At 40.9% G+C, this 16,579-nt stretch overlaps 1 protein-coding gene and 1 long non-coding RNA gene across 6 annotated transcripts in view; one reads left to right on the forward strand and one right to left on the reverse strand.

The window, feature by feature from the left end:
- The window catches only part of LOC124875228 (disintegrin and metalloproteinase domain-containing protein 12-like), a 162,230-nt gene that overhangs the window by 133,271 nt on the left and 12,380 nt on the right, over nt 1-16,579 (forward strand). For all 5 annotated transcript variants that reach the window (XM_047377236.1, XM_047377239.1, XM_047377238.1 and 2 more), the window contains 6 exons: nt 4,092-4,181; nt 4,295-4,490; nt 4,597-4,705; nt 5,808-6,006; nt 13,512-13,589; nt 15,951-16,059. In XM_047377236.1, coding sequence (XP_047233192.1) covers nt 4,092-4,181; nt 4,295-4,490; nt 4,597-4,705; nt 5,808-6,006; nt 13,512-13,589; nt 15,951-16,059 — 781 coding nt within the window. The remainder of the gene's footprint in view (nt 1-4,091; nt 4,182-4,294; nt 4,491-4,596; nt 4,706-5,807; nt 6,007-13,511; nt 13,590-15,950; nt 16,060-16,579) is intronic.
- Nucleotides 210-10,873, reverse strand: LOC124875230. The gene is made up of 4 exons (XR_007039996.1): nt 6,793-10,873; nt 5,921-5,976; nt 1,899-1,980; nt 210-237 (listed from the first exon to the last, which is right to left on the reverse strand). It is a non-coding gene; the product is annotated as an uncharacterized LOC124875230 (long non-coding RNA).

Consider the following 16,579-nt stretch of genomic DNA (forward strand, 5'->3'; position numbering starts at 1 on the left):
CGGATGAGGGAGGAGGGAATGCTGGTTAGAGTCTGAAAGAGAGCACATAGAGTTTGTTACAGTTAAGCTCAGTCAATCGCCATGTCTATGAGAGAGAAAGGGTTAAACACTAAAAGACAGGGCTATGTGGATCATCGGTAGAGGGTGAGCATTAAGTTGTTGCCAGCAGAAGCTCGGACGATTCCCCTCTCCAGAAAGGTGTCACAGGTAGACACAGAGCCAGGCCAGGTGTAGCTTCTAGGAAGAGAAAAGAGAGAACAAAGTTAAAAGCTGAAATAACAGCAAATAATGCAAAATTGGAGAGTAGTGTGAGAATGTAGCAAAGAGGGTGAAAGTGGTCGTTATGTCCTCCAGCAGCCTAAGCCTATAGCAGCATAACTACACAGATAGTTTCAGTTCAGATTATTTAGTTAAACGGCGCTTATTTACAACAGTGTCGTCTCAAGGAACCCCACAAAGGGTCCCACTGATGGTCATTGTTATACTAAAAACCATAAGGATTGGGATACCTCCCTCTGTCAGACTGATTATAACCATTGGAAAAGAGAAGGGGTCATACAGGTAGCAGAAATGGAGGGTGTGTTTGCACCTCAACCATAACTGAGCCGGTTTAGGCTAAACCTGACTCCCCCTTAGTCCAACCAACAGGGAGGGAGGAAGGCTCCCTCCCTGATAAACTAAGCCACTCTAACTATAAGCTTTATCAAAAAGGAAAGTTTTAAGACTAGCCTTAAAAGTAGAGAGGGTGTCTGCCTCACGGACTAAAACTGGGAGCTGGTTCCACAGGAGAGGAGCCTGATAAGGGCTTTATATGTGAGGAGGAGAATTTTAAATTCTATTCTAAATTTAACAGGGAACCAATGAAGGGAAGCTAAAATAGGAGAAATATGATCTCTCTTTTTAATTTTCATCAGAACTCTTGCTGCAGCATTCTGAATCAGCTGAAGGCTTTTAACTGCATTTTGTGGACATCCTGATAGTAACGAATTACAATAGTCCAGCCTTGAAGTAACAAATGCATGGACTAGTTTTTCAGCGTCACTCCTGGATAGGATATTTCTAATTTTGGCAATGTTCCGGAGATGAAAGAAGGAAATCCTAGAAACCTGTTTAATATGGGATTTAAATGACATGTCCTGGTCAAAGATAACACCAAGGTTTTTTACTTTATTACCGGAGGTCAATTTAATGCCATCCAGGTTAAGTGATTGACTAAGCAGTTTCTTTTTTAAAGACTCCGGTCCAAAGACGACAACTTCTGTCTTATGCAGTAGCTAATTGTACATTTTACAGACTTCAGCTCAATCCACAAAGGCATGTTCATAAAAGTTTCTAAAAGGGTGATCTGTTTCGTCACATAAAACCTAGTTTAGATAAGCCAACATGTTTGATAATCTAACACTACTGTAATTGCAGCTTTGTACAGATCACACACAAAGGAGGTAAAAAGCCACCTCTGCATCTACCAGTCTGTAGGAGGATGTTTCAACCGGCTTTGCCTATGTAGAGATTGAAATGTGTACCTATTTTGCCCTGTTTCTATTCCCATGAACTCTGACCAGCTTTCTTTTTCATCCTGAAGAAAATCCTCCCCACAGCATGATGCTGCCACTACCATGGTTCACAGTGGTAAAGGGGTCTTCAGGGTGACGTACTGCAGTAGTTTTCCACCACACACATCTTGTATGTGGGCCATAAATTAAACTTTTGGTCTCATCTGACCAGAGCATGTTCTTCCACATGTTTCCTGTGTTCCCTACATGGCATATGCCAGACCTTACACAAAAATATTTTACGGCATTCATTCAACAATGGCTTTTTTTTCTTTCCACTCTTTCATTAAGGCTAGATTTGTTGAATGCCTAACTATTTCCTGTCTTTTCAAAAGATTCTCCCACCTGAGCCATGGATTCTGCGGCTACTCCAGAGTTACGATGGGTCTCCTGGCTGCTTCTCTTAATCATGTTCTCCTTGCTTTACCTGTCAGTTCAGGAATACTGAGATTACATTTCAAACAGCTGCCCTTTGTTTTCTAATTTGGTGATCTTTGAAGGCAGGTAGTTTCAGTGGATTTTACAGTCAATACCAATGCACTGCTTTTTTTTTTAGATTTCTGTTTCTAAAAAAATTAAAAGCCAACTATGATTTTCCCTTTACTTCAGGAACTTTATCTAAAACTCCAGTAAAATACATTGAAGTATGTGGTTTTAACGTGACAAAATGTGAATAGAATGAATAGCTGTGCAAAGCACAGTAATTAAGTGAATTCTGTCATCCATCTGCTTCGGGAGGAGGTGAATTGCTGATTGGTCCATTGTGTGGGTCACAATAACAGCTAACTTGGAACAGATGTTCCTCCTCATTGCAATGGAGAATCTTATATAACAGGGGGTACGATACACATATGCTCCATCTCCCTTTGCGCTGCAGAAAGGCATGTCTTCATGTGTTCTCTTTATTAATTCTATTTTCCATCAAAAATAACCATAAACCATAATAAATGTGACCCAGTCACATTTTACATGACAGTTGGACATTTCTTAAATGTTTTCAGACTATCCTGGCTTGTTCATTAGTACTTAGTAGAAAATATGCCTGAGTTAGTGTTATTTCTAATAATAATAATAATAAATAATAATACAGGGGTTGGACAATGAAACTGAAACACCTATCATTTTAGTGTGGGACGTTTCATGGCTAAATTGGACCAGCCTGGTAGCCAGTCTTCATTGATTGCACATTGCACCAGTAAGAGCAGAGTGTGAGGGTTCAATTAGTAGGGTAAGAGCACAGTTTTGCTCAAAATATTGAAATGCACACAACATTATGGGTGACATACCAGAGTTCAAAAGAGGACAAATTGTTGGTGCACGTCTTGCTGGCGCATCTGTGACCAAGACAGCAAGTCATTGTGATGTATCAAGAGCCACGGTATCCAGGGTAATGTCAGCATACCACCAAGAAGGATGAACTACATCCAACAGGATTAACTGTGGACGCAAGAGGAAGCTGTCTGAAAGGGATGTTCGGGTGCTAACCCGGATTGTATCCAAAAAACATAAAACCACGGCTGCCCAAATCACGGAAGAATTAAATGTGCACCTCAACTCTCCTGTTTCCACCAGAACTGTCCGTCGGGAGCTCCACAGGGTCTATATACACGGCCGGGCTGCTATAGCCAAACCTTTGGTCACTCATGCCAATGCCAAACGTCGGTTTCAATGGTGCAAGGAGCGCAAATCTTGGGCTGTGGACAATGTGAAACATGTATTGTTCTCTGATGAGTCCACCTTTACTGTTTTCCCCACATCCGGGAGAGTTACGGTGTGGAGAAGCCCCAAAGAAGCGTACCACCCAGACTGTTGCATGCCCAGAGTGAAGCATGGGGGTGGATCAGTGATGGTTTGGGCTGCCATATCATGGCATTCCCTTGGCCCAATACTTGTGCTAGATGGGCGCGTCACTGCCAAGGACTACCGAACCATTCTTGAGGACCATGTGCATCCAATGGTTCAAACATTGTATTCTGAAGGCGGTGCCATGTATCAGGATGACAATGCATCAATACACACAGCAAGACTGGTGAAAGATTGGTTTGATGAACATGAAAGTGAAGTTGAACATCTCCCATGGCCTGCACAGTCACCAGATCTAAATATTATTGAGCCACTTTGGGGTGTTTTGGAGGAGTGAGTCAGGAAACGTTTTCCTCCACCAGTATCACGTAGTGACCTGGCCACTATCCTGCAAGAAGAATGGCTTAAAATCCCTCTGACCACTGTGCAGGACTTGTATATGTCATTCCCAAGACGGATTGACGCTGTATTGGTCGCAAAAGGAGTCTAAAACCAGGTGTTTCAGTTTCATTGTCCAACCCCTGTACATTATTTTTTTTATGTTTTGGTGGATTCTTTTGCACATCATTTTTACTGTTGATTTAGTTTTTTTATCTGTAAAATGCAGTGAGTGTCAAAGATTAAGTTAATAAAACACAAAATGCTTTTTCTTTTCTCAGTCTGTTCCATTTTTATTGTCTCAGCAATACCTTTTTACATTAATCTAATTTTGCATCATTTTAATTTTATTCAAAGGAATGTAATAATCCCTGCTGCAATGCTACTACCTGCACTCTGAAAGGTGATGCTGTCTGTGCACATGGACACTGCTGCCAGGACTGCCAGGTAATTTGTCTACTAATTAACAATATTAAGCATGATACCAAGCATATTTTTACTAGTTGTTTGTTTGAGCTGTGTATCTTTGTGTCTTGCTTGTTTTCGACCTTTGAGTACAGCTGAAGCCAGCAGGAACTCCATGCCGTGAACCCAGTAACTCCTGTGATCTGCCTGAGTTCTGCACAGGCAGCAGCCCTCACTGCCCTGCCAACGTCTACTTGCACGACGGCCACTCCTGCCACAACGTTGATGGCTGCTGTTACAATGGCATTTGCCAGACCCATGAGCAGCAGTGTATCACACTGTGGGGCCAAGGTATGTGTGTGTGGGTATGTGGAAGGCCTCCTTACTGGCCCAGTTTGACTATTAAAGACTCAACAATGGATACGAGCTTTCAGTGGTGTTTTATTGTATCTGTCAGGAGCCAAGCCAGCTCCAGGGATCTGCTTTGAAAGGGTCAACTCAGCAGGGGACCCTTATGGCAACTGTGGCAAGGATTCAAAAGGCGCCTTTGCAAAATGCGAAGCACGGTGAGAGTTGATGTTACTGTAGAAATCAAACCATACCTATAATTTTGATATTCAGAAGGATCTAACTCTGCACTGACTAAATATTTTGCTCCCTGCATGAGAAAACAGATCTTTTGAATATTAGAGATTACAATCTACCCTAACAAATATTCTCTAATTATAGACCAGCATCTCAAAATCTTTCTTTCTCAGTTTTCCAACCTCTTAGAAAAGCTCTTTTTGCAAAAGCTTGGAAATTTTTGAGAAAAAAGCATGGTTTATTGAATGATTGCCAGTAATGATTTAGAGCTACCAGCTCCACCTCAGTGGCAATAATGTTAATAGTTAAAATATCCCAAATGTAACAGATGATAGAGAATTTACAGTGGGACTGTTGTTGACTTTACAAGTCTTTGGCAATACAGACCATGGATTACTGTAAGGAACCGTTTAAAGGATACCACATTAGTATACTGTATTATGTATGAAATTGTGTCTAAAGCAATGAAAGTCTAAATTTCACTATAGTGTAGGATACCACATTACATTGCTTTGGTAAACATTTATAACAACTTCTGAGTGCCATCAAAAGCGAAGTGACAGTATAAAAGAAATGGTTAAACAAAAAGAAATTAATATTAAATTATAGAAAACAACCTTTGGAATGTTTAGTATTAGGCAAATAAAAATAGGGAGAGTTGTGATTAATTGTATTCAAATTGAAACGGAATGAAACCAGATTTTTGAGAGTGGTAATTGACTCTAAATTGTGCTGCAAGCCTCATAAACAATGTAAAAAGTATCATGTCTAAATGCACTGTAGTTTTCTAAAAAATCCGAAACATTTTAGTGCAAGAAAACTTTATACATGCGATACTACACTACAAAATATTGACTTAGGGTGATAAATTCATTCACCTTGCTCTGATCTGTCACATAAAATCCCGATAAAATATATCTCATTTGGGGAATATGCAGTCTTTTAATCTCTTGCAGAAAGTTTTTAATTGGACAACCACAGTGAGAAGTAACAAATAACGCTCTTTAAGGTAAATTAGCATAAACAAAGACATTTATTTCTGTTAATTTTCTGTTTTTCTCTGTTTGATTGCCATGCATGCAGAGATGCTAAATGTGGAAAAATCCAGTGTCAAGGAGGGGCTAACCGCCCAGTTATCGGCACAAATGCTGTTTCCATCGAAACAAATATACCCCTGCAGGAAGGAGGAAGGATACTGTGCCGAGGCACACACGTCTACTTGGGTGATGACATGCCTGATCCGGGCCTGGTCCTGACGGGGACAAAGTGCGGAGACGGAATGGTGAGACCTTGGCATGTTAGACATCATATTCAATACAGCCTGTTAATGTACACATGCAACTCAGCAGTATACAATGGTGGAAGATAAGGTAGTTCAAGGGGGAATTTCCCCCTCTCTGCATCGTTTGTTGTGGCAGGAAATTTACACAAAAAACGCACAGGAATGCCTGAAATTATATTAAGAACATAACTATAAACCAAAACATCATCCAATGTCTGATCAACTTTTAAAACTGTTGAGAGTTTCAACCAATGGAAAAAAAAAATGTGAATGGTTGAAATTTAACTGAAAGAACCAATAAACATGAAAGTCTAATGAAGTTGAGGAAATACATTAGAGAAAAAAGATTTCCACCACATGGACTCAGCTTGACGGTGGATGAGTTTATCAAGGAGAAGTGTAAAATTACTGCTTCCATCTATTTGGGTGTAGATGTTGGTAAAATAAAAAGCACATTGAAAAAGCACATCAGTCCCAAAGTGCACCAGTTTTATGCAACAGAAATCTTTCTCTGATTTCTGTTAACGGTGTTGAGTTATTATTTCATACAATAAACAAAACACAGCTTCCATATGGTTAAAGGTTCTGTACCCTCCTCTAGGTCAGGCTGGGTCATAAGGGCTGGAAATCTCTTACCTAAAAACATTAGTAAATAAATTTCAATACCATTTTTACACTTCAATATCCATGCAATCTCATTTGAAATAACTTCTTAATAATTTTACTTCTCTGCAGTGAGTAATTTATAAATGGAGTTTAAACGAAAATTCAACATGGAAGACTCACCATTCCGCCACGTCCAATCACTCCTCACTGGCAGGCCAGCACTTCTCCTCAGCCAATCATCTCGAAGGGCATCACTTTTAAAGACCTTCTGCATGGAAGACACTGCTTTTCTGCTGAGCTTCGATCAGCATGTCCGATTATGAATCTGATGATCCTGCTGGTTTTTCGCAAGATCTCATATTGGGTCCTTGCCCTCCTGCCGCTGCTTCTGCTAGAAGAAGCTCTCGTCTAGCTTCACAGCTCGTTACTCCCTCTCCTTCCTCCCAGCTCAGGGCGAGTGGAATAAATCCCGGATCCGACCAAGACGCTTCTCAGCTCGCTGATTTTCTATCCCATGACTCCCCTCCACTTCCACCTCCTCCGCCTCCTTCCTTGGGAAAATGCCGCAGCAAGACAGGTTTTCAATAATTCTTCTATTTGCAATAACTTTCAGAAAGGTGTTTGTTTGTTCCAATTGTGCTCTTTTCTTCCACCCAAAGTCCGTTTGTCCCTGCCGTTTATCCCTCAGCAGGACTCGTCGTGGTTCCAGGCGTTAATTTTTTGTTACCTTTCCACTCCTGTCATTATTCCCGAACTAGCTGCCCTTCTTCAGTCCCACCCAGACCGTCCTTTTGTCAATTTCCTTATCACTGGTCTCTCCCAAAGTATTTTCATTGGCGTCCCTCTCCTCCCCACTTCCTCATTCATTTGCGCAACCCTGCAGTCAGCTCTCTGTGAGTCAAAAGTTGCAGCTCAGCTTCTTAAAAAGGAGATATCCAAAGGCTATATGATAGGTCCTTTTAAATCCCCTCCTTTCCCTTTCTTCCATATTAGCCCCTTAGGAGTGGCTACCAGAAAGTATTCAGGAAAAAAGCGCCTTATCGATCTTTCAGCTCCTCACTCCAGTCCTCATTTCAGTATTAATTATATTCCCAAGCCCCCATTTTCCTTGTATTATGCTACGGTAGATCACACCATATCGCTTATTAAAACTGTGGGGCGTGGAGCCTGGATTGCTAAAGCAGACATTACATTACATTAAAATCATGCCGGTGCACCCTTCTCAATGGCACCTCCTCGGCGTCAAATGGGACTGCCGTTTCTTTTTTGCAGTCAGGCTCACTTTCGGCTGCAGGAGTACCCCCTGCCTCTTCAACAAGCTGTCTGAGGCTCTCTGTTGGATTCTCCTAAATGTTTGCAAACTCCCTTTCGTTCTCCATCTGCTAGATGACTTTCTTCTTATCGATCCCCCCTTCCCTTACCCCAGCCCCTCTCTCCCTAAGCTGATCCAGTTATTTCAGCAAGTTGGTGTTCCCCTGTCTGAAGAGACAACAGCAGCTCCAGTCAAGAAGCTCAAGTTCCTAGGCATCTCCCTAGATTCAGATGCTATGGTAGCTTCTCTGCCAGAAGATAAGCTGTCCTGCATTCGCAAAGTTTCTCAGTCCTTTCTCTCCTCCCCAGTCATCTCCAAGCGTCAACTCCAATCCCTTTTGGGTCATCTGAATTTCACAATGTGCATAATTCCCCAAGGTCACTCCTTTATTTCTCGCCTTCTGGATCTAGCTAATTCCGTCCCCTCTCTGGTCAATTCGGTTTCTTTAGATGAAGGATGCCGCTCTGACCTGTCTTTCTGGTCCTCTTTCCTGGAGAACTGGAACGGTATCTCTTTCTTTTATGATGACGTCGTCACCTCAGCAGATTCCATTCAGTTTTTCACGGACGCAGCTCCGTCCGTGGGTTTTGGGGGATTTCCTCAGGGTGCATGGTTCGCTGGCATCTGGCCACCTTCTTTTCCCCAATCCGAATCATCAGCCTTTTACGTAATAATCCCCATCAATATTGCTTGGTGCGTCTGGGGCAACCAATGAAAAAGAAAATGCATAGCCGCTTTATGCGACAATGGAGCCATAGTCGAAGTAATTAATAAAGGCCGCTCCACTTCTAAGTCCATCATGCACTTCATGCGCCGCATCACCTGACAAGCCGTGACTCACAATTTTATCATTACTGCCCACCATATTCCCGGTCATCATAACTCAGTTACTGATGCTCTTTCTTGTTCAAAATTCCAAGTCTTCCGTCGTCTCTGCCCTTCAGTCTATGTTCATCCAACACAGATACCACCTCTCAAAGACTTGATACTCGACTAAACTCATCCCTCATTCCTTTACTCCAATCAGCCAATTATTATTGTAATTCAGGCTTAGCTCCCTCCACTCTCAGGTCTTATTCCTTTTCTTGGCAAAATTTTTCAAAATTTTGCCTCGTATTAATACTCCTCTTTACCCCGTCCGCATTCCTACCATATTAGCATTTATTACTTATTGCTTTGATGTCCGGCATTTCAAACTCCCTTGCATCAAGAGTTTTTAGCTGGCATAAATTTCTTTTCAAAAGGCCATTTCTTCAAACCCACTCCAAGACGTTTCTCAAATCATTCCATCACACTTTTACTCAAAGGTCTAAAAAATCAGAGCATTCCTCGGCCAGATTCCAGGAGACCTATCACTCTTTCCATTTTAAAAGATCTCCTCTTAGTTCTCCGTTCAGGCCCCTTTTCATCCTACCTAAAATTTCTTCTCTCCAGCGCCTGGCTTTTAGCTTTTTATGGCTTCCTCAGAATAGGGGAATTTACTACCCCATCAAGCTCATTCGATCCTGCTAGAGACCTAATAATTTCTGATCTTAAGTTCTATCTCGATCATTTTAAAATTTATCTTAAACCTTCCAAAGGAAAAGGTCCTTGCTTCATCTTCATTGCTCGTTTAAACGGTCCATTCTGCCCTTTTCATGCCATGTTTAAATTCGCCATCAACCGCCACAAACTCTTTCCAACCTGCTTGCCCCTCTTCCTTACTCCTGAAGGAGTTCCCATGAGTACTTCTTGGTTTCTCAACCATCTTAGACTAATTTTAATTCAAAGCAATCTTCCCCCAAGTCAGTTCTCAGGTCACTCATTTCGTATCAGGGCAGCCACTACAGCCGCCTCACAAGGAGTTTCGACAGCTTCACTCCAACAACTCGGCCGCTGGTCCTCCGCAGCATTCTCTTCATACATCCGCCCTGACCTCCAATCTGTCTCATCTGCGCAACGATATATCAGTTCTTAGGTAAGAACTATCACATTTACTAGTGGTGGTCGGCCTTATCCAATCCTTTCCTCTATCTAGATCAATCATTAAATTAAAATTAAAAATTAAAATTTCTTCATTATTCGTGGTTCTCACATCTAACCACTTAAACCTAAATATTTTATTCTCTCATTCCAATTCAATTGCCACGTTTTCTAGACAGTTTCCATTTCTTAGCTTTCTTTCTTTCAGACGCACTGGATCTTCGCCACAGGCAGGCATATCCAACCAACCCTCGACATGCTCCTCATTCAGCCTTTTCAGGCTCATCTCCATCTATGCTATTGGCAAGCTTATCGAACTATGCCTTGGCAGGCATCTCAATCCAGCCTCGTCAGGCTCATCACTATCTACGCCATTCGCAGGCGTTTCATTCAGCCTTGTCAGGCTCACTCACGCCATTGGCAAGGCATTTTCAAACATGCCTAGGCAGGCATTTCATTCAGCCTTGTCAGGCTCACTCACGCCATTGACAGGCGTTTCATTCATCCTTGTCAGGCTCACTCACGCCATTGGCAGGCGTTTTCAAACATGCCTAGGAAGGCACTTCATTCAGCCTTGTCAGGCTTTCTCACGCCATTGGCAGGCGTTTCTGAACATGCCTTGGCAGGCATCTCAGTCCTACGCCTTGTCAGGCACTCATCTAGCTGCCTTGAAGCCCGGTCAGATGCAGCCCCATCTTCGTCTGACCTGTCACCAGCCATCCACGCCTCTTCAGGCATAACTCAGGTAAGCCCATTCGGGCCTAATCCATTAAAACTCTTTTGGTCTGAGTTTTCACTCCCCGCTCCTCTCAGATCATTCATAACTAATTTCCTTTTCCTTCAGTTCAGCCTCAGCCCGGCCTTGCTCCTTTTGGGGGAAGATGTACCTAATCATAATCCTAAGATGTTTATTCAAACCCACTTCATCCTCAGCGATTACGTCTTCTTCCGGGGTCCGAGCGCCAAAGAAATAATCTTTCATTAATAAACTCTTTAACCGTCATCTTGTTATTTCTCCATTATGTGAGTCTTTCTAGGTTGAAATGGAGTTTAAAAGAAAATTCAACATGGAAGACTCATCACGCCATGTCCAATCACTCCTCACTGGCTGCTCCAATCAACGGCAGGTCTGCACTTCTCCTCGGCCAATCATCTCCCTGGGCATCACTTTTAAAGACCTTCTGCAAGGAAGACACCGCTCTTCTGCTGAGCTTCGACCCTCCTCCACCCCTTCTCCAACATAGGCTCCCAACTCCTTCCATACCAAGGCCTACGCCACCACCAGGGTCGGATCCCGGGGGGAAGACGTACCTAATCATAATCCTCAGATGTTTATTGAAGCCCACTTCATCCTCAGCGTTTACGAATTCCTCCGGGGTCCAAGCGCCAAAGAAATAATCTTTCATTAATAAACTCTTTAACCGTCATCTTGTTGTTTCTCCATTATGTGAGTCTTTCCAGGTTGAATTAAAAGTAAATATTTAGATATGTTGTGTAGAAAGAAATCCGCCATTCTTTCCTCATAATAAATCTTACTAAAATGTTCCTGTTTGAGGTCATATATGATTACCGAAATTATTTCCATTTGGGGAATTATTTCTGTTCTCCCTAATATTTCTTTAAGGCAGAATTTTCTAGATTTTCTTGCAAACTTGAGAACACCCCAACTGAAAAATACGGGAGTGGAAGCATCATGTTGTGGAGGTGTTTAACTAGAGCAACTGCTGCACTTCACAAAATACATGGCATCATAAGTAAAGAATATTATTTAGAAATAGTGAAGCAAGATTTCTCAGAAGTTATTAATTGGGCACAAATGGGTCGTCCAAATAGACATTGACCCCTAAGCATGCAGCCTAAATAGTTATAAATTGACCTAAGTGCAACAAAGTCAATGTTTTGGAGTGCCCAATACAAAGCCTGGTTTCGAGTCCAAAAGAAAGAAAAAAATTTAAGCAGAGCTTTAAAGGGGTCAACAAGATGGCCTACAAACCTGACTCAGTCAATCAATTCTGTCAGGAGACTATTGACAGAAGCTTAAGGAAGGATGCCTTAAATGTTTGACCCAAGTCACGCTGTTGAAAAGTCAACTCGACCAAATACTATGGAAATGTATGTCGACATCTAAATTTAAAGAAAGGTAAATGTCAAGGTTTGAGGTTGTGTGGGACCAAAGTGCAGACCAACACTGGGCAGCAGCATGATGAGGAAAATGTTTTTCTTTAATGAAAGGTTTTCAAAAACGCACATGGGTGACAACATTGAAGACGTGGATAAACAGCAGGGAACATCAAGGTAGTTAATGGGAGGAACCAGCAAGTGACAATGAGAATCAGTGTCTTTTAAACAGAGGGAAGTGCAATGTGGAACCAATGAGAAAGGGAGGCAGGTAATCAGATGAATACTGAACAGGTGTGAGGACCAAGCTGCAGGGTACTGAGGGGGAATGTATCTGAAGAAAACTAATTTAACAGGGAAACCAAAACTTGATAACAGAACTCAGGGAACAGATCTCAGGAAACTATTAACAAACATAAAGTATAGGAAAGTAACAACTAGCAAAAGTAACCTGAGGACATGAGGGAACCTAACTGAGAAAAGTCAACAAACACAAAACACTAAGTTACAGACTGCAACTAACAGGAAGGAAATAAACATGAGAGACTGAATCAAAAGAGAACTGAACTGAATGAACAAAACCCGGGGAAAGTAGATCTAAAGGGAGGATGAAGAGCAGCTCATTCAACACAGATTTTGTGACGTTCTATTTATAATTTTTGAATACACCCTTAGATTAACATCTTGTGATACTACTATTAACTTAATGAAAGGAAAATAGGTAAGTGAGGACTTTTTAAGGTACATATATTTCATATTAACATGCACAAGCCTTAAGTATGTGCTGTAGTGTCTTGCTAAATTGCTGTGTATTTATACAAAACTAGTACATTACAAGGATTAAAAGAAAATTATACTTTTTTTTAATTTGTTCTATTTTATTTACCTAAATGAAGATGTTCACTTCATATTTCTTCTCCAACTCAAAATTATTTGTAGTTTTGTGTGAAAAAAATATAGAATTGGATTACCTATTTGCTGGAAAAAGGATCGACAAGCAAAAGGCAATCACTAAGATATCAGACATTTTTCAGGGTGTGCCTTATTGTCATTTTGGACTTGCTTAAGCTCACACACTTAATTGACTACCCATTATTCACTCCATTTGGCTTCTCCCAGCAGTCATCAATTCAGCCAGTGGTCACTTCACTGATTCAGTTACTCCATTTAGCCTAATTTACTTCACTATAAACCTCCACCCATTAAAAAAAAAATACAGCCTCGCCCTTCTTCTGCCATTTCTCTCTGTGCCAGCTGCTGCTCATCCTCACATTTAGCTGTGTTAAATTTGGGCACGGTGCCTTTAACGATCAAGTATGATGTATTTCTACTGGTTGCATAATTATCTTTAATGCTGTTCTGATTTAGAGCAGCAGAGGAAAATGAAAAGAAATGGTGAGCTTGATGTGCCTCTTCCCTTTAAAAGATTAAAAGATTTAGATTCTTCTATTACTGCCCTGCTGTTTGAGCCCACACTGTCAATATTTAATGTCTTTGTCTGCCTCAGATGTGTTTGAATCGACGGTGCCAGAACGTCAGCGTTTTTAGTGTGCATGAGTGTGCAGCCAAGTGCAGCGGTCGTGGGGTAAGTGCAGCACCTTCTCCATCCTTGTTCAGTTGCTGTGAAGATGCAAAAGCAGCTTTAAACAAATGTAAACCCAGTTGATATCGCATTTATTCCTCAAAGAAGCTTAAGCTGCAATGTTCAAAATGCAGCCCACTGTGCATTTATTAGGGAACAAACACGACGCCTGGCAATAAATCACTTGAAATGCTGAAAGGTTCAATCAGTTAGGCGTAATGATCTCATTTATGTTCAGCTCTAAGTGCCATTCATCATACGCCCAGGCTGTCATTCTTGTCCTAAACAGTGTTTTGAATTATTTTGGCCAGATTTTATTTGGAGCAATGCCACAACACAGGGTTTAACTTTAAGACAAGTTGGCACGAGTTTTTTGTTTTTAATCTGTGTTAAATTGTACATTTTACAGTGCTTGCAATAGTTTAATAACCCCTGAACTTTTCACATTCGACAGCGCTAAGTGCTTTAATAGAAGGCAACCGGTTCTTGTTTCTTAAAAATGTTTTACCTTTCTTTGAAAAGGCTTCTTTAGTTCTGAACATGGTTGAAAGTAACAGGCTTATAACTTTTAGTCAGAACAATCACACTATTAGAGCCATTAGGGTGACAGGTATCACTGTGGGGTTTATATAGATGAAATCTGAGGCCACCTCCTTTCTTAGTTGGTTTTTCATATTAAACGTAGAGGGCCAAAGGTGAAAAGCCAGCACTGGACATCAGTCTGAACATGCCATCCTAGCTGTGAGACATAGTGGTGGCATCATCATGCTGTGGAGATGTGTTTCTTCAGCAGTGACAGGGAGGGTGGGCAGAATTGATGGGAAGATGCATGCTACTAAATACAGGGCAATCCTGGAAGGAAACCAGTTAGAGGCTGCAAAATAATTAATACTGGCACAGAGGTTGACTTTTCCAAAGGACAATGACCCGAAGCATACAGTCAGAGCTACAATGTAATGGTTAAGATCAAAGCATATATTTGGGTTGGAATGGCCCAGTCAAAGTCCAGACTTAAATCCAACTGAGAATCTGTGGTAAGACTTGCAAATTCTTAACAGACACTCTCCATCCAGTTGGACTGAGCTTGAGCTATTTTACAAAGATAAATGGGCAAACAATTCAGACTGAACATGTGCAAAAATGGTAATGCCCAAAAGACTTGTGGCTGTAATTGTAGAGAAATGTGGTTCAGCAAGTTATTGACTCAAAGTGGCATAAAGAAATGCACATAACACTTTCAATATCTTTATTTGTAAATCATGTTTAAAGCCATCAGCATTTTCCTTTTTACTTCACAGATTTGCACTATTTTGTGTTCACATAAAATCCCAATAAGATACCCTATAAAACGTTCAAGAAATAGTCTCCAACAGCTCCCAGAGGCTTCAACTGTGACTGGTGCACTCGTTCACTTCATTACACCTCCTGAAACAATGGTTTTGACTCCCTCTTAAAACGAAACATTACCAGTTGTTATAGGGGTTATATTTGTTTGTGCAGCTCCAGTACAGACACATAAACTTTAAGGAATGTTTAACATACTGAAACAAAAGGATGTGGGTTTCTCCAGGAGAGAGGACACCCCAGCATGCAGAGATTAGATCAAGATGCTGTTAGAGAGAATACCTAACCTGTTTCAGATTACCCAGGCAGGGAATCCTTCTGGAGTTTCTCTCTCCTACACCGAGCAGGACGGGAAGATAAGAGGGTGAGACTGGAAAAATATGGTGTAAGAGAAAGGCTCTGCTTTTTTTCTTATACCACTTGTCTTCATTTGATTTGCTCAAGGCACCACAAAGTACATCTTAGTTGTGTTTGTTGAGCATCTAGAAAATGAAAAAGATCACACAAGAATCAAAACCGTCATTATTAGTAACCCAAAAGATGTTAATCACGTTTGTGTTCAATTTTATGAATGTCTCAGGTTGGTAGAGCTGCACCAGTCAGTCACCCAGAGATCAGAATCAGGGTCAGGTTTCTTTTGATCAGACCTAATCAGCTGCTAAAACACAAAAAAATATACTTTTTCCTCTGTTTATTAAGTGTATCAGAACATCAGTCTAACAACTTTTCAACCAACATCGTGCGTGTTAGGAATAAGGGTGGAGTCATTTTTTTTAAAATACTGGATTCAAAACTACTGCCTCTATCAAAGTATCTGCGGGGCATTTTTTTTTCTGTTATACATGCTATACTTTATAAAACAAAAAAATTGGAATCTGCATCAAAGAAATGCAGAAATCAGTAATGACACCATAACACTGATCTTCTCTGCTCTTTGGTTGTTTATTAGGTGTAGCAAAAAGTTTAGATTGTCAAAACCTTTAAAGCCTCATTTCTTATTGAGTGTTTAATACTCTGTAGGTGTGCAACAGCAACAAAAATTGTCATTGTGAGGCTCACTGGGCGCCTCCCTTCTGTGACAAGGCAGGTTTTGGAGGAAGTATGGACAGCGGCCCCATCAGACTTGCAGGTAAAATATGTTTTTACGAAACCATGTACTATATTTGTTGGGCATGGACTGTTTAAGCATGATCATAGTAATAAAATCTAACCATCTACAACAATAAAACTCCAAATCAAATTTTGTAACAGTTATTTTATGGATTTTAAGCCCTTTTTATGTTTAAATCTTTACCTAAATAATTTTTGTTCATTTCTGTCAGTAACAGGTCCATCCAGTAAAGGTCAAGCTGGTCATGATTGATAAAAAAACACACTGCACAACCAAACTATTCAAAGCAAGTGTCATCTCAAGGGTCTACCAAAGTTAATCGTAGTTAACTAACAACAATGACTCTATACAGAATAAAGACAAAGCTAAATACAGAATATTTGCATTATAAATACTTTCTATTAAAATGGAAAACACAAAATACACGAAGTTAATCGCAGTGATATACGTCTTGGACAAAGCCATTAACCAAACACATATTCCCTGGGCAAAAGAGTACTGTGTATGGGGATGAAAAACAAAGAGACCATAAGACGTT

This window comes from Girardinichthys multiradiatus, chromosome 10, assembly GCF_021462225.1.
Source record: "Girardinichthys multiradiatus isolate DD_20200921_A chromosome 10, DD_fGirMul_XY1, whole genome shotgun sequence".
Lineage (NCBI taxonomy): Eukaryota > Metazoa > Chordata > Actinopteri > Cyprinodontiformes > Goodeidae > Girardinichthys > Girardinichthys multiradiatus.